Source organism: Bombina bombina, chromosome 1, assembly GCF_027579735.1.
Source record: "Bombina bombina isolate aBomBom1 chromosome 1, aBomBom1.pri, whole genome shotgun sequence".
Lineage (NCBI taxonomy): Eukaryota > Metazoa > Chordata > Amphibia > Anura > Bombinatoridae > Bombina > Bombina bombina.
In genome coordinates, this window is record NC_069499.1 from 1488462855 (window position 1) to 1488487072 (window position 24218).

The following is a 24218-nucleotide window of genomic DNA, read 5'->3' on the forward strand; positions in this document are numbered from 1 at the left end:
CCATATTACCTATGTAAACCTTATAGTAAAGATTAGTACACATTGTTCTCCCTAATACATGGACTGCCATGACCTCCACCTTCAGAGACTCATACTCTCATAGATTGAATTGCCATTTTAGTGCTGTAGGATCTTATTTGCTGGAGATCACTATTATAGGGTTATGTTGTTTGAGATATAATGCAATTTATCCATTCTTTTACCTTATAACCTTCTGTGAGTGTATATGTTGCTGTAATTCTATGTCTTATGTTCTTTCACAGTTTGTACTGCAATTTACACTAATAAAGTATTTTGAAAGTTAAAAAAAAAAATCTTAAGAGAAAAGTTTAGTGAAAGAGGTTATGAAGAAAAAAATATAGAGGAAGCATATATAGGAGTTGGAATATAGGGATATCACTAAAAATACTAAAATAAATGAAGAAGAAAATAACATTAAAGTTCCTTTCATTACAAGTTATAAAAGCCAATATAAGAAAGTTGAGAAAATTATAAGAAAGCACTGGCATATAGCTAGGGAGGATCCAGTGATAGGGGATAAACTAACTTTAAACCCCATATTTGTTTATAAAAGATATAGAAATCTAAAACATATGCTTGCCCCCAGCGAGTTCATAATGAACAATAAGCAAATGAATCTGTTACATTTATTTGAAAATGAAGTACAAGGCTTCTATCCATGTTTTTGCTTCTATCCATGAGCGTGCCACTACAGCAAGAAAATCAAGGAATTTACATCAAGGGTAACAGGTGAAAAGTTCGAAATTAAAGACACAATCATATGCACAGATAAAGGAGTAATATACCTAATAGAATGTGAATGTAAAAAACAGTATATTGGAGAGACCTCAAGGACCCTACGTGAGAGAATTAGAAAACATGTATGTATTATAGAAAAGAGCAATAAAGAAACTCATTTGTATAAACATTTTAGTGAAGTACACCAAAATAGACTAAAAGGTTTAGCCTATTTTGAAACCAGATTACATAAAAAAAGAAGCTGAATTCATTTATAGGATAAAAACACTTTTTCCAGCAGGTCTGAACTCGGTATTTGGACGTAATACTTTTTTATGTATGGATAAAATACTTAAAAAAAATTATTTCAACATTCTCATTTTGTTTTTATTTGGGGTATTTTTGTTTTAGGGTATTTTTGTTTAGGGACTGTATTCCTTTTTTCTAATTTTTCTCCTTTTTCCTTTCTTTGTTGTGTATTTCCACTTATGTCTAATTGTTTTTTGAGAAAGCTTTTTTATGCATTTTTAGACTTTTTAATATAATTAATTAAAAATAGGATTGCTAAATCTGTTTATGTATAAATGAAGATACCTTTATCATTGAGTGAAGAGTGTATGTGCTAATAAAATTATGGATATACTTTAGAGTTAGAGGTTATGGGGGTATAATTGGAGTTGAGTAATAACAGGTATGGTCCCCTTTATTTGTATTACCACACATATATTTATATCTATATGTTATATTGATTATTGCCAAGTGGGATCCATATCTGAAGTGGGATCTCAGAGGGCAGAACTAAACAACTAGAGAAACTAATTGTATAAGGAAAACAATAGGATTCACAGCAGAGATTACCACAAATTTTGTATCATATGAACTCCAAATAGTGGATTCAGATAAAGATTATGTTTTATATTTTAAAAAGTTCCATATCATTCATACCTTTATATCTTTATTAATATACCTAGGAACCAACATTCACCAAGCAAATTAAAAACGGCAGACAGGAGAGACAACGCTACTCCTGCTGGACCCCTGACGCGCGTTTCACAGAACACTTCCTCAGAGGGGGTGTCTGCCGTTTTTAATTTGCTTACCCTTGTCTAAATTAGATATTTCTCTCTAATGGTTGTTTATATGGTGCCTGCTAAGATTAAAAGTTAAAAGTTAATCAGCCCTCGGATTTTAAGGGCTTAGCTTACTTTACATATTTTCTAGCAGGCACTTGTGAATTTACAGATTTCTCAGCACACTAATTAATTATGACTGGGTTTAAGTGTTTTTAATTTTTCTTTTCGCTACTACTGTGTGAATGTTGGTTCCTAGGTATATTAATAAAGATATAAAGGTATGAATGATATGGAACTTTTTAAAATATAAAACATAATCTTTATCTGAATCCACTATTTGGAGTTCATATGATACAAAATTTGTGGTAATCTCTGCTGTGAATCCTATTGTATTCCTTATACAATTAGTTTCTCTAGTTGTAAAATTATGGATATATAAAGTATTAAAATGAAAAATTGAAAAGAGTAAATTAAATTTGATAAGGCAGAAAGTCTTCTTTAAGAAGGAATTTACCACCTTATTGAATAAGTATTAGTGGGACAAAGAAGAAGTTTTCCCTTTAAACACAGTATATAATCCTATGTTAGAACCCACCAATCAGAGAAAAGATGTGGGTATATCTAACAATTCTGATCAGAAATCTCCATATCTTGAAAAAGCCCTGTTGTGTGAAACGTGTTGATTGGAGGAGTCTGTGCACCTTTGTGGCACTTTGCTCTGTATTTCAGCTTTACAGTGTGGAGAAATGACACTGAGATTTGACTTGTCTCTGGCAGAATACCTAAGAAACTTTCAAGGAACAGAGGACGAGTTAGTTAGCTGCCATATACATTTGGAGGTGAGCTACTGCCAGGACTGGCACTGTTTTACTCAGAAGGGAATTCTCTAACGATAGTCACTGTGATGCTGAAGGTGAAAGTCAAGTGACTTACAATGGACTTCACTACCTCTGACGCCATTACTTTCGGTAAGTGGGAGCGCTCAGGGATATACCCAGTAAGATAGACGGTCAGAAGGGTACGTAGTTTTACACCCCATGGAGCATCACCATTTAAAGGTCTGAGAGGCCATCACAAAATAGGATATATAACTGTGGGGCCCCACTGAACTGTATAGCCAATAGTGCAATACTATTTGATTTATAGACTTTTTAAGATCTGTCAGAGTACCTATTTTTTCAAGGGAAAGTCTGAGTTGAAGCACCTATCACCTTTAGACTGGTGTTTAATTTTGAACTTGGAAGTTTCCATTATTTTCAAATTAGCAGCTACTTCCAGCAGTTTTATATATATATATATATATATATATATATTTTTTTTTTTTTTTTTTTTTTTGTTGTTTTGGATATCCATTATTTTATATGAGATTGTGCACATCTCAATATTCCTTTTTAATGTGGCTTGTGTTTGTCTTTTAGTGGATTCTTATAAAATGACGCTTCTATATTTGTTTGGGTTGTATTTCCAAGATCGAATTTCTAGTTTTTATTTTATATTTTCTTTCAGTAGCTATTAGTTATTTTTATAGACTATGGTACTGATACCATAGTAACTTTTATAACAACACAAGTGAAGGTAGCACTCCCAGGTGGGAAAACCTTTAATGGAGCAACGTTTTGGGGCTTCCTGCCCCTTTCTCAAGCTTGAGAAAGGGGCAGGAAGCCCCAAAATGTTGCTCCATTAAAGATTTTCCCACCTGTGTGTGCTATCGTCACTTGTGTTGTTATTATACTTTATTTGACCCCAGGAGGGAGACTCTGAAGGTCTGAGCACCCACATTTCAAGAAAGGATGGTTGCAGTATTTGCTGGAGGCAGGAGTTCTGATCCATACTGACTTTTACCATAGTAGCTTTTATCAGACACTCTTTGAGGGCTAGTCATAATAACAAATTGTCGGGTATCACAGCTGTTTAGTGACTGCAAATAGTGAGTTATCACTAAATAGTAGTAGATCCAGGATGATTGCTAAAATGGAGCTGCTCCAAAAAAAGTGATTTTAATTCTTTTTTGTGTGTAGCAACTCAATTTTAGTATCTTACATATGATCTTAAGCACTGTCTTCAGAATGGTTTCACATATTTTAAATGTTGGCTTATAACAAGTAAGGTGATTTAATCTTTATTGTGCTAACTCTTCTGATCATCTAACTATAAATGTTCTTCCTTTTTCAAGGTGTTCATAGGGGTTAGAGTATCTTCCATCTCTATTTCTTTTATTTAAAGAGAAATAAATGTTGTTTTTAATGTTGCATATTTTAAATATATTCAAATGCTTTTGATTCACTTCAGCTAATACATACATTATTAAAAAAAAAAAACTTACAGGAAGCTGCATAAATATAAGGAGAAAAAAGTTAGTGGTATATATCCATTACCCATAATATCGAGGTAGTCATTTGGCCTTGTTATTTTGGATTTGGGGTATCTGATATAGTAGCTAAATTTATCTTTAAACGTGACTCCAATCACAGATCTATTCTGAACAGCTTTTTCTAGTTGTTCTTCATCTTGAAATTCTTGAATAGTTATATCTGTAAATAGAAAAAAGTATCATCAATACAAAATCTTACATTAGAAGATACAATGTCCATGAGGGTGTGCCAAAGAAAATGAATAAGCATCTCAATACCCAATACCCCCTAAGCCTCATTAAAGTTTAAGCTTACATATCAATGTATGTGCACAACACATATGGTTTATGATTAAAAACAATTAAGTGATTTAAAGGCATAAGGTGTGTAACAAGGAGTTAGTCTGGGAAAGGCTAACAGGTGTCTTTCTGTATTGTATATATACAGTGAGGGAAAAATTATTTGTTCCCCTGCTGATTTTGTACGTTTGCCCACTGACAAAGAAATGATAAGTCTATAATTTTAATGGTAGGTTTATTTGAACAGTGAGAGACAGAATAACAACAGAAAAATACAGAAAAACACATTTCAAAAAAGTTATAAATTGATTTGTATTTTAATGAGTGAAATAAGTATTTGACCCCTTTGCAAAACATGACTTAGTACTTGGTGGCAAAACCTTTGTTGGCAATCACAGAGGTCAGACGTTTCTTGTAGTTGGCCACCATGTTTTCACACATCTCAGGAGGGATTTTGTCCCACTCCTCTTTGCAGATCCTCTCCAAGTCATTAAGGTTTTGAGGCTGACGTTTGGCAACTCAAACCTTCAGCTCCCTCAGCAGATTTTCTATGGGATTAAGGTCTGGAGACTGGCTAGGCCACTCCAAAACCTTAATGTGCTTTTTCTTGAGCCACTCTTTTGTTGCCTTGGCCATGTGTTTTGGGTCATTGACATGCTGGAATAACCAACCACAATCAATTTTCAATGCCCTGGCTGAGGGAAGGACGTTCTCACCCAAGATTTGATGGTACATGGCCCCGTCCATCGTCTTTTTGATGCAGTGAAATTCTCCTGTCCCCTTAGCAGAAAAACACCCCCAAAGCATAATGTTTCCACCTCCATGTTTGACGGTGGGGATGGTGTTCTTGGGGTCATAGGCAGCATTCCTCCTCCTCCAAACACGGAGAGTTGAGTTGATGCCAAAGAGCTCGATTTTGGTCTCATCTGACCACAACACTTTCACCCAGTTCTCCTCTGAATCATTCAAATGTTCATTGGTAAACTTCAGACGGGCCTGTACATGTGCTTTCTTGAGCAGGGGACCTTGTAGGTGCTGCATGAGTTTCTTGGTGACTATGGTCCCAGTAGCCTTGAAATCATTGACAAGATCCTCCCGTGTAGTTCTGGACTGATTCCTCACTGCTCTCATGATCATTGAAACTCCACGAGGTGAGATCTTGCATGGAGCCCCAGACCGAGGGAGATTGACAGTTATTTTCTGTTTCTTCCATTTGTGAATAATCGCACCAACTGTTGTCACCTTCTCACTAAGCTGCTTGGCGATGGTCTTGTAGCACATTCCAGCCTTGTGTAGGTCTACAATCTTGTCCCTGACATCATTGGACAACTCTTTGGTCTTGGCCATGGTGGAGAGTTTGGAATATAATTGATTGATTGCTTCTGTGGACAGGTGTCTTTTATACAAGTGCAAAAGAAAAAATGTTTTCTAGTAATAGGTTTACTATAAAGAACTGCGCTGCTCCAACAGGCAGCATAATAATGTAGTACCTTACTAAAATGGTAATAGCACAATAAAGAGCTAATATATAATATCCAGCTGAATGGCGAAAAAAAGAAAAATATTTTATACAATGTCAAATCACATAAAAACGTTTCATAAAAACATCTCACATATGCATACAATAAAAAAAGAAGTTAAAAAGTTAGAGTCCATAGTGTCATTAGCGAAATGGCTAATTCGCATAGAAAGCGTCAGAGGTTTAGTTTGCAGAAAGCAGGTCGGTCAAAAGCATAAGAAGCCCAGATGGGAGCACAATCGTTTTACTGTTGGTGTAAGCAGACAGAGAAAACTCCTTTTACAGGAAGAATAAAGTTCGGTAATATAAGGTGTATTCCTTACTTACACCGGTAATAGATTGCTGATCCTCAGATTTCCTAGACCGTCCTTGCGTGTCTTTGTGCAAATCACAGGAAAATGTTTACGCTTCTCTGACCGCCTATCCTTGCCATGCGTGCAAACTACGGAAGCCCAAATGGTCCAAAAAAAGAGCATCACGTTTCGGCTTTGCAAAGCCTTTGTCAAGTTTGACAAAGGCTGTGCAAAGCCAAAACGCGTTGCACAGGAAATCTGAGGATCAGCAACCTATTACCGGTGTAAGTAAGGAATACACCATATATTACCAAACTTTATTCTTCCTGTAAAAGGAGTTTTCTCTGTCTGCTTATACCAACAGCAAAACGTTTGTGCTCCCATCTGGGCTTCTTATGCTTTTGACCAACCTGCTTTCTGCAAACTAAACCTATGAAGCTTTCTATGCGAATTAACCATTTCGCTTATGACACTATGGACTCTTTAACTTTGTAACTTCTTATTTTATTGTATGTATATGTGAGATGTTTTTATGAAACATTTTTATGTGATTTGACATTGTATTAAATATTTTTCTTTTTTGCCATTCAGCTGGATATTATATATTAGCTCTTTATTGTGCTATTGACATTTTAGTAAGGTACTACATATATTAAGCTGCCTGTTGGAGCAGCGCAGTAGTTGTTTCTAGTAAACCTATTACTAGAAAATGTTTTTTCTTTTGTACTATTTATCTATAAGGGATTGGGAATCTTTATATATTAGCTACTGCTTTGTATGAGTTTCTTTTAACCAGCGCTGTGACATTGTTTGTTTTCTTTTATACAGGTAACAAACTGAGATTAGGAGCACTCCCTTTAACAGAGTGCTCCTAATCTCAGCTCGTTACCTGTATAAGAGACACCTGGGAGCCAGAAATCTTGCTGACTGATAGGGAATCAAATACTAATTTCACTCATTAAAATGCAAATCAATTTATAACTTTTTTTAATGCGTTTTTCTGGATTTTTTTGTTGTTATTCCGTCTCTCACTGCTCAAATAAACCTACCATTGAAATTATAGAATGAACATTTATTTGTCAGTGGGCAAACGTACAAAATCAGCAGGGGATCAAATAATTTTTTCCCTCACTGTATATATATATATATATATATATATATATATATAATTAAAACTGTGAAGAAGTCCTCTATTTATCCTTTGCTTTAACCCTTTAAGGGCACAGCTTTCAGTTTGCTGAATTGTTTTATGACGGAAAAATTCCGTCATATGTCCTTAAGAGGTTAATGGGACTGTGGGCTAGTGCTCAAACAATAGCCACATCTCATCTCACAACAGATCTACAGACAGACATCTCACTCCCCAGCAGGAAACACAGATACAATTTTAAAATACCAGCAAGACCTAAAAACAGACATCTCACTCCCCAGCAAGAAACACAGACAAACTTTTAAAAATCCAGCATGATCCACAGACAGACAATTTTTAATTTCATAAGTTGAGTTAGAGTCTAAGAGCTCATCACATGTGGGACCTTATACCCAAGAAGTGAAGTCCACAAGACCACCATGTTCAGGGGGGACAATACAGTTAAAGATGGAATGTTACTGATCAGGCACTATGGCCTACAGTACTTTCCTGTCGAAAGCTACTTTAGGAGAGGCATACACATCAAAATGATAAAAATTTGAATAAGTGTAAAGAGAAGATCAAATATCCTCCCACATCGCAAAAACGATTTCAATATTATTAACCCCTAATCTGCCATCTGCCAACCTATTAACCCCTAAACAGCAAGCCCCCCACAACGAAATATACTAAAATAAACCATTAATCCCTAAATCGAAAGCCCCCCACAACGAAATAAACTAATTTAAACTAGTAACCCCTAAGCCTAATGCCCCCCTAACTTTATATTAAAATTACAATTTCCCTAGCTTAAATTAAATTAAAATTTACCTGTCAAATTAAAAAAAAAAAATTAAACTAACAATTAAACTATTTTAATTATTAAACTAAAATTAAACTAACTACCAATTAAATAAAACTACACTACCAATAAAAAATCCTAACACTACAAAAAGTATCTAATTACAAAAAATAAAAACTAACTAAATTACAAAATAATCCCACTAAATTATGAAAAATAACAAACAAATGATCAAAAATAAAAAAGAATTGCACCTAATCTAATAGCCCTATCAAAATAAAAAAGCCCCCCAAAATAAAAACCCTAGCCTACAATAAACTACCAATGGCCCTTAAAAAGGGCCTTTTGTGGGGCATTGCCCCAAATATATCAGCTCTTTTACCTGTAAAAAAAATACAAACACCCCCCAACAGTAAAAACTACCACCCAACCAACCCCCCAAATAAAAAAACTATCTAAAATAATCTAAGCTAACCATTGCCCTGAAAAGCTAAATGCTCTTTTAAGGGCAATGCCCATACAAATGCCCTTTCCAGAGCAATGGGTAGCTTAGGTTTTTTAGATAGTTTTTTTTTATTTTGTGGGTTTAGGGGGTGGGGGTTTGTAATGTTAGTGGGTCTTTGTAATTTTATTTTCAATAAAAGAGCTGATATCTTTAGGGTAATGCCCTACAAAAGGCCCTTTTAAGTGTCATTGGTATTCTATTCTAGATTAGGTTTTTTATTTTGGGGTGTTTTTTTATGGGTATTAGAATAGGAATATTTTTTTTATTTTTGATCATTTGTTTGTTATTTTGTGTAATTTATATTTTTAGGGGGTGTTTTTTTTAGCAAAATAGCTGTTTATCTCAGGGCAATGCCCTACAAAAGGCCCTTTTCAGGGCCCCCCAAAAGGCCCTTTTAAGGGCCCTTGGTAGTTTGGGGGGTGGGGGTTTGTATAGTATTAGGGGGTGTTTGTATTTTTTTTGGAGCAAAAGAGCTGTTTATCTCAGGGCAATGCCCTACAAAATGCCCTTTTAAGGGCCCCTAGTAGTTTGGGGGTGGGAGTTTGTATAGTGTTAGGAGGTGTTTGTATTCTTTTTGGAGCAAAAGAGCTGTTTAACTCAGGGCAATGCCCTACAAAAAAAACATTTTAAGGGCCCTTGGTAGTTTATTCTAGAGTAGGTTTTTTTTTAAGGGTATTAGAATAGGATTAATCTTCATTTTTTTTTATATATATATATTTTTTTTTTGTAATGGTAGGTTTTTTATTTTTTGTAATGGTAGTTTTTTTTATTTTTTGTAATGGTAGGTTATAGTGTAAGGCAGATTAGGTTTTATTTTACAGGTAAGTTTGTATTTATTTTAACTAGGTAAATAGTAAATAGTTAATAACCTACATAGTTAAAATAAATACAAACTTACCTGTGAAATAAAAATAAAACCTAAGCTAGCTAGAATATAACTATTAGTTATATTGTAGCTAGCTTAGGTTTTATTTCACAGGTAAGTAGGTATTTGGTTTTAAATAGGTATTATTTAGTTAATAATTGTAAATGTAATTTAGATCTAATTTAATTATGTTAAAGTTAGGGGGGGTTAGGGTTAGGTTTAGGGTTAGGGTTAGGTTTAGGGGTTAATATAGTTTAATTTAGCTTGTTGCGATGTGGGGGTGCTGGCGGTTTAGGGGTTAATAGGTTTATTTTGTTAATAATTGTAAATTTAATGTATCTATATTTTTATTATGTTAAGGTTAGGGGGTGTTAGGGTTAAGTTAAGGTTACGTTAGGGTTAGGGGTTTAATTTAGCTTGTTGCGATGTGGGGGGCTGGCGGTTTAGGGGTTAATACATGTAGTATAGTAGAAGAGATATCGGGAGCGACAGATTAGGGGTTAATAATTTTATTTAGGTAGCAGCGATATCGGGAGCGGCAGAATAGGGGTTAATAACTGTAGACAGGTGTCAGAGATGTCGAGGGCAGCAGATTAGGGGTGTTTAGACTCGGGGCTGCGTTACAGAACTTTTGTTTCCGCGATCGCAGGTGTTTTTTTTTTTTGCCGGCTCTCCCCATTGATGTCTATGGGGAAGTCATGCACGAGCAAGTCTCAGCAGCGCTCTGATTGTGTGCGGTATGGAGCTCAACGCAACCATATCACACACAAAAGGCGTATGTTTGAAAACTTGTAATGGCAGCACTATAGGAAATTAAATAACGTAGCGTTTGTTTGCGCTCAAAACTCGTAATCTAGGTGTTAGGCTTTTATTAAAGCATCATGACACACAACAGCAACCAGCAACGTTTTGGGTTATTCACCCTTAATCATGCTAAAGGAAGTATAGTGCAAATACTTTCCATCTTGGAGGTAGGAAATTTGAGGAATTCGCTCAAAGGGGCAAATTATATAAACCTTGCCACGTCAGATGTGGTTCTTCACACCTATCATTGCAGTGGCTGCCCCTGTTAAATTACCTTTAAAAAAGGGGGCAATCCCTGCAAGTTGCGAGATGTCTCCTTTTGAAATAATGGAGCTCGCTGGAAATGGAAACTTTACTGTGTAGGGTGAAGATAATAGTGAGCAGGAGGCACACTTAAAAAATTTAATAATTCTCCCCCTTGAAATTTATCAACATCAATTATTGTGGATTATTGTAGCTAAATGCATAAAAAATAAACCATGAGGTAAAGTTAAAATTTCCAAGAATTACCCCCCCCCCACCTCAACAGTTCCCATGTTAACTTGAATACTTTATTAATTAATTAAATTAAGCTATTATATTGATATTAAAAAATCTTATTACGCTGCTTTCTGCGTATAGCATTTTACAATTTCCTATCGCCTAGATTTAGAGTTCTGCGTTAGCCGTCAAAACCAGCGTTAGAGGCTCCTAACGCTGGTTTTGGCCGCCCGCTGGTATTTAGAGTCAGTCAGGAAAGGGTCTAACGCTTACTTTCCAGCCTCGACTTTTCCATACCGCAGATCCCCCTACGCCAATTGCGTATCCTATCTTTTCAATGGGATCTTTCTAACACCGGCATTTAGAGTCTTGGCTGAAGTGAGCGTTAGAAATCTAACGACAAGACTCCAGCCGCAGAGAAAAGCCAGGAGTTAAGAGCTTTTTGGGCTAACGCCGGTTCATAAAGCTCTTAACTACTGTGCTCTACAGTACACTAACACCCATAAACTACCTATGTACCCCTAAACCGAGGCCCCCCCACATCGCCGCCACATTACCTACAATAATTAACCCCTAATCTGCCGACCGGACCTCACCGCTACTATAATAAAGTTATTAACCCCTAATCCGCCTCACTCCCGCCTCAATAACCCTATAATAAATAGTATTAACCCCTAATCTGTCCTCCCTAATATCGCCGACACCTAACTTCAATTATTAACCCCTAATCTGCCGACCGGACCTCACCGCTACTCTAATAAATGTATTAACCCCTAAAGCTAAGTCTAACCATAACCCTAACACCCCCCTAAATTAAATATAATTTTTATCTAACGAAATAAATTAACTCTTATTAAATAAATTAATCCTATTTAAAGCTAAATACTTACCTGTAAAATAAACCCTAATATAGCTACAATATAACGAATAATTATATTGTAGCTATTTTAGGATTAATATTTATTTTACAGGCAACTTTGTAATTATTTTAACCAGGTACAATAGCTATTAAATAGTTAATAACTATTTAATAGCTACCTAGTTAAAATAATTACAAAATTACCTGTAAAATAAATCCTAACCTAAGTTACAATTAAACTTAACACTACACTATCAATAAATTAATTAAATAAAATACCTACAATTATCTACAATTAAACCTAACACTACACTATCAATAAATTAATTAATTAAATACAATACCTACAAATAAATACAATTAAATAAACTAACTAAAGTACAAAAAATAAAAAAGAACTAAGTTACAAAAAATAAAAAAATATTTACAAACATATTAAAAATATTACAACAATTTTAAGCTAATTACACCTACTCTAAGCCCCCTAATAAAATAACAAAGCCCCCCAAAATAAAAAAAATGCCCTACCCTATTCTAAAATTAAAATAGAAAAGCTCTTTTACCTTACCAGCCCTTAAAAGGGCCTTTTGCGGGGCATGCCCCAAAGAAAACAGCTCTTTTGCCTGTAAAAATAAACACAATACCCCCCCTCCAACATTACAACCCACCACCCACATACCTCTAATCTAACCCAAACCCCCCTTAAATAAACACTAAGCCCCTGAAGATCTTCCTACCTTATCTTCACCACGCCGGGTATCACCGATCGGTCCAGGCTCCGATGTCTTGATCCAAGCCCAAGCGGGGGCTGAAGACGTCCATTCTCCGGCTGAAGTCTTGATCCAAGCGGCGAATGAAGAATTTCCATCTTGAATCTGATTGGCTGATTCCATCAGCCAATCAGAATTTTCCTACCTTAATTCCGATTGGCTGATAGAATCCTATCAGCCAATCGGAATTCGAGGGACGCCATCTTGGATGACGTCCCTTAAAGGAACCTTCATTCTGTTTTAGGACGTCGGAAGAAGAGGATGGATCCGCGCCGGAGGTCTTGAAGATGGAGCCACTCATCATCGGATGGAAGAAGATAGAAGATGCCGCTTGGATGAAGATGTCTACCAGTCCGGATCTCCTCTTCTGCCCGGATAGGATGAAGACTTCTGCCCGATGATGGACTTCTTCATTCGCCGCTTGGATCAAGACTTCAGCCGGAGGATGGACGTCTTCAGCCCCCGCTTGGGCTTGGATCAAGACATCGGAGCCTGGACCGATCGGTGATACCCGGCGTGGTAAAATAAGGTAGGAAGATCTTCAGGGGCTTAGTGTTAGTTTTACTTAAGGGGGGTTTGGGTTAGATTAGGGGTATGTGGGTGGTGGGTTGTAATGTTGGGGGGGGTATTGTGTTTATTTTTACAGGCAAAAGAGCTGTTTTCTTTGGGGCATGCCCCGCAAAAGGCCCTTTTAAGGGCTGGTAAGGTAAAAGAACTTTTCTATTTTAATTTTAGAATAGGTTAGGGCATTTTTTTATTTTGGGGGCTTTGTTATTTTATTAGGGGGCTTAGAGTAGGTGTACTTAGCTTAAAATTGTTGTAATATTTTTAATATGTTTGTAAATATTTTTTTATTTTTTGTAACTTAGTTCTTTTTTATTTTTTGTACTTTAGTTAGTTTATTTAATTGTATTTATTTGTAGGTATTGTATTTAATTAATTTATTGATAGTGTAGTGTTAGGTTTAATTGTAGATAATTGTAGGTATTTTATTTAATTAATTTATTGATAGTGTAGTGTTAGGTTTAATTGTAACTTAGGTTAGGATTTATTTTACAGGTAATTTTGTAATTATTTTAACTAGGTAACTATTAAATAGTTATTAACAATTTAATAGCTATTGTACCTGGTTAAAATAAATACAAAGTTGCCTGTAAAATAAATATTAATCCTAAAATAGCTACAATATAATTATAATTTATATTGTAGCTATATTAGGATTTATTTTACAGGTAAGTATTTAGCTTTAAATAGGAATAATTTATTTAATAAGAGTTAATTTATTTCGTTAGATTTAAATTATATTTAACTTAGGGGGGTGTTAGGGTTAGGGTTAGACTTAGCTTTAGGGGTTAATACATTTATTATAGTAGCGGCGAGGTCCGGTCGGCAGATTAGGGGTTAATAATTGTAGGTAGGGGGAGGCGACGTTGGGGGCGGCAGATTAGGGGTTAATAAATATAATATAGGGGTCGGTGGTGTTAGGGGCAGCAGATTAGGGGTACATAAGGATAATATAGGTTGCGGCGGTGTACGGAGCAGCAGATTAGGGGTTAAAAAAAATATGCAGGGGTCAGCGATAGCGGGGGCAGCAGATTAGGGGTTAATAAGTGTAAGGCTAGGGGTGTTTAGACTCGGGGTACATGTTAGGGTGTTAGGTGCAGACTTAGGAAGTGTTTCCCCTTAGGAAACAATGGGGCTGTGTTAGGAGCTTAACACTGCTTTTTTGCAGGTGTTAGGTTTTTTTTCAGCCGAAACTGCCCCATTGTTTCCTATGGGGGAATCGTGCACAAGCACGTTTTTGAAGCTGGCCGTGTCCGTAAGCACCGCTGGTATTTAGATTTGCAGTTGGGTTAAATTATGCTCTACGCTCCCTTTTTGGAGCATAACGCAGCCCTTCTGTGAACTCTAAATACTAGCGGTATTTAAAAGGTGCGGGGGAAAAAAAGCATGTGTAGCTAATGCACCCCTTTGGCTGCAGTACTCTAAATCTAGCGGTTAATGTTTGTTTGTATGTGGGGGGTTTTATTAGTTTATGAAGTATTTTTAGTATTTTGATTAAAGCTTGTGAGAAAAAAACAGTACTGTAGGGCAGAAATACACGCCCAGGTAACGCCAATTTTATGGGAAAAAAACAACAACAATCATACTTTGTATTTTGTACTTTTATGTAGGAATTTTTATGTGTTTTTGCACATCCAGTGTACTTAAATTCCGAATTACGCTGTGAATATTTAATAAGATTTATTTTTTGATAAAATATGATTTTTGATGAACAATTTTGTTATGATTTTTGATGTACCTTAGCAATGCATTTTTTTCTCTTGTGTATTTTTGTGTGAATGGTTAACTTATTCGTTATGCATGATTTTTAAATTTCAATTTTTATTGTGCACTTTTGAAATGTATGCATCTCTTTCCCATATGAAAATACAGTATACGCCTCTTTACGAAACACTCTCTTTTCAGGTTAAAAGTGGCTTTATATAATTCCACCAGGGAAATAGGACTGGTGAGCATTCTTATAGAATCTCACCAGCTAAAAGACCTTTAGATAATCTGCCCCAAAGTCCTGAGGTCTAGAATAGGCAGAACGTTTTCCTCTTTCTTTGGTAAAATAAATAGTTTGAAGTAAATCCCTTTTTTATCTCTGAGGTAGGGACTAAAACTATGACTTCCATAGTTCGTAGATCTTGAACATACGCTAGCAAGACTTCGGCCTTTGCTTTTGCTGGATCTTTGGAACTCAAGACAGAAGGAATCTTCCTCTCAGGGGCTTTGAATAAAATTCTTGAGAAAATTTGCCTAATATCCAAGGATCCTGAACAGATCTTCCAAGCCCCCAGCATAAGATTCAATCTGCCCCCTACCAGATTCTCATCTTCTTGCAGATTTGGAGGCAGGAAATGACTTCTTAGTCTGTTTGCTTTAAAACTAGGAAGCAATGGAAAGTTTTTGGGAGAATCTGAATGCTCGGTAGAGGAAGCAAAATTGCTCTGATTTTTCTAAAGGAACAAAAATGTCCTTATAACCTCTCTTTGCCCTTAGAATTTTTTTTTCTTCAGGTAGGAAGGATCTTTTTCCTTCAGTAACTGTGACAATAATTTCATTATGCTTACCGCTCGTATTATGCTAGAATGATTACCGCGACTTCAGAGCTCTCTGGTTAACTGTTTCGTGATACATAAAAGTTGCACAAAACACATCAAAACTATATTCCAAAGTACAGTTACACTCATAATAACACCATATAATAAAATTATTTTAAAAGAAATTGCTCATAAAAGTTATAAGGGGTCAAAGATAGGAGGTCTCGGCTGTTAGAAAAAAAAAAGGCACATACATATACATGTCTAAAGATGGATATGTATATATATTTACAGACACATATACACATATAAACACATAAATACATATGTATACATATATAGAAGTGCATTATAGCCCTTTGCTGTAGATGAAAACATGCTAAAGCCTATATATGCAATATTCATATTTAATAATGTGTTATACTGTGTATTTACTGTAAATATGACACATTCCAATTTTCTGCAAAGAGCATAGCATGTTCTATGTATTTCTAAATATATATTTTTATATATATATATATATATATATATATGTATATATATATATATATATATATATATATATATATATACATACAGTATATCTGTATATATCTATACCTATACATTTTAAATATATATGTATATGAGTATATACATATATATATATATATATATATATATATATGTGTGTTTATATGTGTGTATATACACATATTAATACATACATATATATGTATATAAGCATATACATATATATTTAAAGGGAACAAACAGTCTGCATAGGCTGCAATGTAAAGGCAGTTTTAAGTGCCATTTTTTTCTAACACCCCACATCCCCTCACTTTAAGCCCTGAAAACTTCTTCGTGAAGTTATTTTAAAAAAAATAAAAAAAAAAAAAATTTAAATAATAACCAATACTACACTTAAATTTGGGGGCAATTGGGGGATTTCTGGAAAATAACCAGAAATCTGATCCCTGGTTAATTTTTCGGAGTGCTAATTGCTACCGTTAGCCACAGTAGCAATTACCAGCCACTTGTAATGATTGATTATTTATTGTGCACAAGCAAATGGGCATATTAGCACTCCACTTGTAATCTAGCCCTGAGAAGGGAATTTACATTTCTTTATGAGAAATCCCAGATGAGTCTGAGAGTGATCACTCTCTGTTCCATGCATGCATCTGCTTTTGGCAGCTGGAGGCATAACAGCAATTGATTCAGAAATAGAAGAGTAAATGGCATTTCTTAGGGTATAGGTTTTGCCCAATGCAGACCCCTGGAAAGTCTGAGAATAAGACAATGCTGTAGTACTCAGACTAGAATTAGTCATGGCTTCTGCAAAAGAAGTGCATAGCTGATCCGAGGGACACAGTAAATTATCCTTAGAGTAAAAAGTTTGGAAGGGGTTAAAAGGTCAGTAGATCACCCCTTTAAAAAGTCAGTGTACGTTTCAAAAATCTAAGCTGCACCCATTTTCTCCATATTTGGTTTATAGTAAGGAAAAAACTGCTGGTATATCAGAAGATAGAAAACACTAATTAATAGTAAATAAGCACAGAATTAACCCCTAGGGGTAATGATAGGTCAGCAATATAGATAAGGCACAATGTATAACTGAGTCCCTTATAAGGGAATACAATGAGGTAAACTGTATAGAATATGTTGTTGCCTCTTTAATAATTTATAATACAGTAAGCAAATAAATTAACCCTGGAGCCTAAAAGGTTACAATCAAGCTCTTGTAAGACAGAGTAGGCAGGCCTACTGTCTCTTATGGCTCTGAAGCAGGGGTCAAGTCCTACAAAAAAAAGTGTGGGAACTCACCAAGACTTCCACCCCCTCACAATTAATTATCACCTAGATTACGAGATTTGCGTTATGAGTCAAATAGCAGCGTTGTGGCCCATAACGCATTATTTTCCCTAACGCAGCTATTACAAGTCTTGTCGGTATAGGTGTACCGCAAGCCTTTTAGCCTGTACCGCAACGTCAGTACCGCACTCCTAAAAATTAATTTTTTTCATGGGATTCCCATAGCGCCGGTATTACAAATTTTGCATTGAGGCTAAAAAGCGAGCGTTACAGCCTAAAATGACAAGATCTGTACCGCCATCTAAAGTCAGTAGTTATGAGTTTTACTCTACAAAGCTGTAACATAAAACTCATAACTAAAGTGTTAAAAAGTACACTAACACCCATAAACTACCTATTAACCCCTAAACCGAGGCCCTCCCGCATCGCAAACACTATTTTAAAGTTTTTAACCCCTAATCTGCCGCTCCCGATATCGCCGCCACTTTAAAAAAAATTCTCACCACTATACTATGAATCAGCCAATAAAATGAGAGCTGCTTAAATCATATTGGCTGATTTGAACCACCAATAGGATTTAAGCAGCTCTCATTCTATTGGCTGATTCATCATCCAATAAAATTAGAGTTGCTTAAATCCTATGGGCTGATTTGAACAGCCAATAGGATTTTAGCAGCTCTAATGCCTATTGGCTGATTCAAAATTTTCAGCCAATAGGAATGCAAGGGACGCCATCTTGGATGGCATCCCTTGCATTGAAGATTCAGTGTACGGTGGCGACCATATGAAGAGGATGCTCCGCGCCGGATGTCTTCAGAATGGACTGCTCCACACCTCCGGGATCAAGATAGAAGATACCGCCTGGATGAAGATTGAAGAGGCCGCCTGGATGAAGACTTCTCGCCGCTTGGATCAGGATGTCGCCACCGGGATGAAGATTGAAGAGGCCGTCTGGATGAAGACTTCTCGCCACCTGGATCAGGACTTCAACTCCGGGATGAAGATCGTTCAAGTGGGACTTCAAAAACTGTAAGTGGATCGTCAGGGGGTTAGTGTTAGGCTTTTGTAAGGGTTTTTTGGGTGTTTTTTTTTTTTAATTTAGGGTCTGGCCAGTAAAAGAACTAAATGTCCTTTTAAGGATAATGCGCATACAAATGCCTTTTTCATTGGGTGGTGGGTTTTACTGTTGGGGGGTCTTTGTGATTTTTTTACAGGTAAAAGAGCTGATATCTTTGGGGCAATGCCCACAAAAGGCCCTTTTAAGGGCCATTGGTAGTTTATTGTAGGCTAGGGTTTTTTTTTATTTTGAGTGGGCTTTTTTAATTTGATAGGGATATTAGATTAGGTGTAATTCTTTTTTATTCTGGATGATTTCGTTTTTTATTTTGTGTAATGTATATTTTTAGGGGGTGTTTTATTTTTTGTAGCAAAAGAGCTGTTTAATTTAGGGCAATACCCTACAAAAGGCTCTTTTAAGGGCCCCCCAAAAGGCCCTTTTAAGGGCCCTTGGTAGTTTGGGGGGTGGGGGTTTGTACAGTGTTATGGGGTGTTTGTATTATTTTTGGAGCAAAAGTGCTGTTTATCTTAGGGCAATGCCCTACAAAAGGCCCTTTTAAGGGCCCCCCAAAAGGCCCTTTAAGGGCCCTTTGTAGATTATTCTAGATTAGGTTTTTTTTATTTTGGGGTGGGGTTTTTTTTTTAAGGGTATTAGAATAGGAATAATCTTAATTTTTTTAGATATTTTTTTTTTTTTTTGTAATGGTAGGTTTTAGTGTAAGGCCGGTTAGGTTTTATTTGACAGGTATGTTTGTATTTATTTTAACTAGGTAGTTAGTAAATAGTTAATAACTATTTACTAACTAGTCTACCTAGTTAAAATAAATACAAACTTACCTGTGAAATAAAAATAAAACCTAAGCTAGCTACAATATAACTATTAGTTATATTGTAGCTAGCTAAGGTTTTATTTCACAGGTATTTAGCTTTAACTAGGTATTATTTAGTTAATAATTGTAAATTTAATTTAGATGTATTTTAATTATTTTAAAGTTAGGGGGTGTTAGGGTTAGGTTTAGGGTTAGGGGTTAATAGTTTAATTTAGGTTGTTGCGATGTGGGGGGCTGGCGGTTTAGGGGTTAATAGGTTTATTTAGTTAATAATTGTAAGTTTAATTTAGATCTAGTTTAATTATGTTAAAGTTAGGGGGTGTTAGGGTTAGGGTTACGTGAGGGTTAGGGATAGGATTACGTTAGGGTTAGGGTTACGTTAGGTTTAGGGGTTAATAGTTTAATTTAGGCTGTTGCAATGTGGGGGGCTGGTGGTTTAGAGGTTAATAGGTTTATTTAGGTGGCAGCGATATCGGGAGTGGCGGAATAGGGGTTATTAATTTTAATATAGTTTCAGTGATGTTGGTGTGCGGTGGAATAGGGGTTAATAACTTTAGTATAGTGGCGGCGATATCGGGAGCAGCAGATTAGGAGCTAATAATTTTATTTAGGTGGCGGCGATATCGGGAGCGGCAGATTAGGGGTTAATAACTGTAGGCAGGCGTTGGTGATGTCGGGGGCAGCAGATTAGGGGTGTTTAGACTTGGGGTTTATTTTAGGGTTTTAGGTTTAAACAGTATTTTTATTTTCCCCATAGACATCAATGGGGCTGCATTACGGAGCTTTTGTTTATGCGATCGTAGGTGTTAGACATTTTTTTTGCCTGCTCTCCCCATTAATGTCAATGGAAAAAACGTGCACGAGCATGTCAAACACAGCGCTTGTATTGTGTGCGGTATGGAGCGCAAAATCTCCATATCGCAAGCACAAGCCATGTTTTTCAAAACTTGTAATAGCAGCGCTATAGGGAATTAAATAACGCCACTTTTGTGGTGTTCTTTAATTTCCCTATAGTGCTCAAAACGCGTAATCTAGTCGATTGTTTTATACAGACACACATTGTATTTATATGTATATAATCTATGCACTTTTATCAATGAAAGCAAATTAAATCAAACAAAGGGTTGCCTTTGGGCCTGAGACTCCTTCTCTGTCACAGAATCTCACCCACTTAAGATGCAATAGTCCTATTTCTGCTGAGGGGAGCTTAATAACCCCAAGCAAGTCAGACAGAAATGTAAGCACCATGTTTTCCACACAGTGCTGGATGATCACACAGCAAGTAACGCTGACAGGCTTGCATTTAGTGTATTGTAGGAAGTGTGACTGCCCTTTACTAGAGGATCTCACTATCCCTCTAACCAGACTTCCTCTAGCTCCTCCCATCAGCAGCAGCAGTGTTTACTGAAGTGTTTCTGTTCTCTGTCCAGAGGGAACTTAGTTCCTCCTGCAAAAATAGTGCAGGAACTCCGTTCCCATGCATTCCTGCTCAACTTGACCCCTGCTCTGAAGTACCTCTCCAACAGGTGAAAATGTAAAATAGAAGGAGAAGCTAGAAGAAGCGCTAAAAGCATGCCAACATGTTAACCCCCAGTGCACCAGTGCTAACACTGATCCCCAGTGTGAGAAGTATAGTAAAAAATGCTAACTAGCACAGGGAGAAGAAGTAAGTGATAAATCCATAGCTCCAGTAGCACAAGAGAGCTCTAAACCTGTTAGTGGTAAATCTAAAGAGACAGTAACTCATAAAATGCAAAAGTGCCTATATTAAGGCCAAACTGTAAAGTTATGTGGTGTCTGTATACTTGCTCAGGCTCACAAGCTATGTGAATGATGCGTACATGTTCATGTCAATAGCCAGTGGGCTATGAGGTGCAATTGCACGTACCTGTCAGCACTTGCATCTGCTATGCTTTCCTCAGTTACAGAAGAATAATATCTGGTAGAAGACCCCATCCAAGGCTGTGTATGCAAAATGTCAAGGATTTGTTAAAGCATGGCCTCCCTAAGCATGGAGATTAACAGATAAATCCACATTTCTCCTGGGGGTGCAGTGCCAGCATACAAGTAGCAGCACTCTATAGACCAGGACAGTTGTGGATAAATCTGCATTTCACCTTGGAGGCACTGGATAACTCCTGTCTACCCCTATGTCTTGTTTGTAGGCTCCGTGAAGAGGAAATAGGGTCTCACGTAGGTTAGAGAATGTCTTTCTGTATCTTGTAGATCACCACTTCAAAACTCACCTCACTCCATCAAGGAGGCAACATTTGATTGAGGGATTCTGGGAGGGTTCAAAATTCTGGTATGTGTAGTGTTTGTAAATCCAGGTAGTTTAGACATATATCTGACACAGAGTCCATTTATACAGCAACTAACTACACACTTTATTTCCTGGTTCCTCACTCCAACAACACTGTTCCCGCCCCTGCTTCTTTGCAACAATTATATACATTTACAAGTCAGAGCACAAACTAGGAAGAAAGCATTATATATTATAATATCACAACAGACACCATATCTCTCCCTTACTTTAGATTAGAAACATAACAATTAAACTAAACATAAATATAACTATATATATATACTATGTTTAATATCTAGAAATAAGACCAACTACATTTCACATAAAAGAATTGCATGATGACATAATACATTACATGAAAACACATTATTTTTCATAGTTTTTAAGGTATTCAGGAGGTCTTCTGTTTTCTCTGAGAGGGTATTTTCTATTAGTATCTAAGGACTGATCATATGCTATGTTTTCTTCCCCCTCACTGCTCTCTGAGTTATCCATATTATCATCATGTTCTTGAAATAATTTGGGTATATCAGAATCATCATCTTCTGCATCAGATACTTCAGTGTCCTGTTCTTTGTGTAGTTTCTTGAAGAAAGAAGAATTCCGAGTAATTGTATGTCCATTTCTTACTGCAGTGATCATTGATCCTTGAATTCTTGTAACTGTATATGGGATGACATCATATAAAGTATCCAACTTGTGTCGTCTATCTTGCCTGCACAGGACTCTGTCTCCAACAGCAAAAAGAGCAGATTTGGTATGATAATATTTATCCGCATATGCTTTCATCTTGGCTTTGGCATGACTGTCTTTTTGTATTAAGTCCTTGTTGAGAGTCCCTGTTAGCGAATCATTTATATCCGGAATTTTGATCCGAAGTTTGCGATTGAATAACAGCTCTGCAGGTGATCTGCCAGTAGTACAATGGGGAGTTGATCGATAGTCTCTCAGAAAAGAGTATAAATTTTGTTTCCATGGTCTACCTTGCGCTGTAGTTGCCCTTAGAAATTTCCCCATAGAACGCATGAATCTTTCAGCTTCTGCATTAGCTTGTGGCCACAAAGGAGTAATGCGCCTATGTTTAAATCCAAGATATGAAGCAAATTTATTAAACTGAGTACTGTTAAATGGGGGACCATTATCTGTTTTAACAATTTTAGGAATTCCCAATAAAGAGAAAACTTTGTCTAAAACCGGAATAACAGTGACTGAAGATGTTGAGCTGATAACTTCTACTACCGTGTATCTTGAATATTCATCTATAACCACCATCAAATAATCTCTAGTAGGTAATGGACCATAAAAATCTATACTCACATTACACCATGGTGCTTCAGGCAATGCAGACATTTTTAAAGGTTCTTTGTGAGCTCCTGGAGTTGTGGCTTGACACACCATACAATTTCTCACCAACTTTTCTGCTTGTTGATCTATTGATGGAAACCACACTTTTTCTCGCAATAAACTTTTCATTTTAACTATTCCTTGGTGACCTTCATGTGCTAAGGATAATACTTGCTGTTGTAAACATGTCGTAACGACTAGTCGATTACCTCGCAAGATAATACTGTTGTCATTATTCACTGAGAGTTCTTTGCTAAATCTTGCAAATGACTTCAACTCTTTTCCATGTATTTTGTCAGAATCAGCTGTGTACCATTTTCCATTCCGAACTAATACAGCGAGTTTTTGCAGTATAGGATCAGCTAATGTTGCTTGTTGTATTTCTTCTACACTCAATGCTTTAGGTATAGCATGATTAGTAACAAAATTGATATATTCCTCTGCATCCATGGAACTTGGTGAACTTGTGAATGAATCTGTTGATATAGGATGTCGAGACATATAGTCTGCTGGGTTCTCTTTTCCAGATTTGTAAACCACAGTAAAATTATATGGTTGTAGTCTTAAACCCCATCTTTCTATTCTAGCGGGCGGTTTGGATTTTGGATTATTCCAGATAAACTGTAAAGGCTTATGATCTGTGATCAGTGTGAATGGACAACCATATAAATATAAATGAAAGTATTCACAACTCCAAACTATTGCCAAAGCTTCACGTTCTGTTTGAGAATAACGTTTTTCCACATCATTTAAAGAACGGCTACCATAAGCAATTATATACTGCTTGCCTTTGTCTCTCTGCGCCAGAATAGCACCTAAACCAACAGGGCTAGCATCTACTAAAAGAATAGTTTGCCGTTGAGGGTTAAAATAGGACATTGTCTTGTCACTGGTCAAACTCTGTTTCAGTTGTTGAAAAGCTTGTTGTTCAGTTTCAGTCCAACGCCATGGCACACTTTTCTTTGTTAACTCTCTTAAAGGTGTGGCAATAGTAGAGAAATTAGGGATAAATCGAGAACAGTAGTTTACCATCCCTAGGAAACTTCTGACTTCACTGGCGTCTATTGGAGGATTTGCATTCTGAATTGCTTCCACTTTCTTTGGGTCTGCTGATATGCCTTCAGCTGAAAAGACAAATCCATAAAATTCTAGTTTAGTTTTGTTAAATTCACACTTACTACAATTTAAGGTAAGTCCTTTCTCATGAAGTCGCTCAAAAACTGCTGTGAGATTTTTATCATGGTCTTCTTGAGTAGCTCCAAACACAATGATATCATCGCTGAAGTTTTTAACTCGTGGAATTCCAGATA

At 36.3% G+C, this 24218-nt stretch overlaps 1 protein-coding gene across 1 annotated transcript in view; it reads right to left on the minus strand.

The window, feature by feature from the left end:
- The window catches only part of LOC128653797 (ABC-type organic anion transporter ABCA8), a 669484-nt gene that overhangs the window by 563370 nt on the left and 81896 nt on the right, over nt 1-24218 (minus strand). The window contains exon 4 of the mRNA XM_053707306.1: nt 4187-4342. Within this exon, the coding sequence (XP_053563281.1) occupies nt 4187-4342 (156 nt within the window). The remainder of the gene's footprint in view (nt 1-4186; nt 4343-24218) is intronic.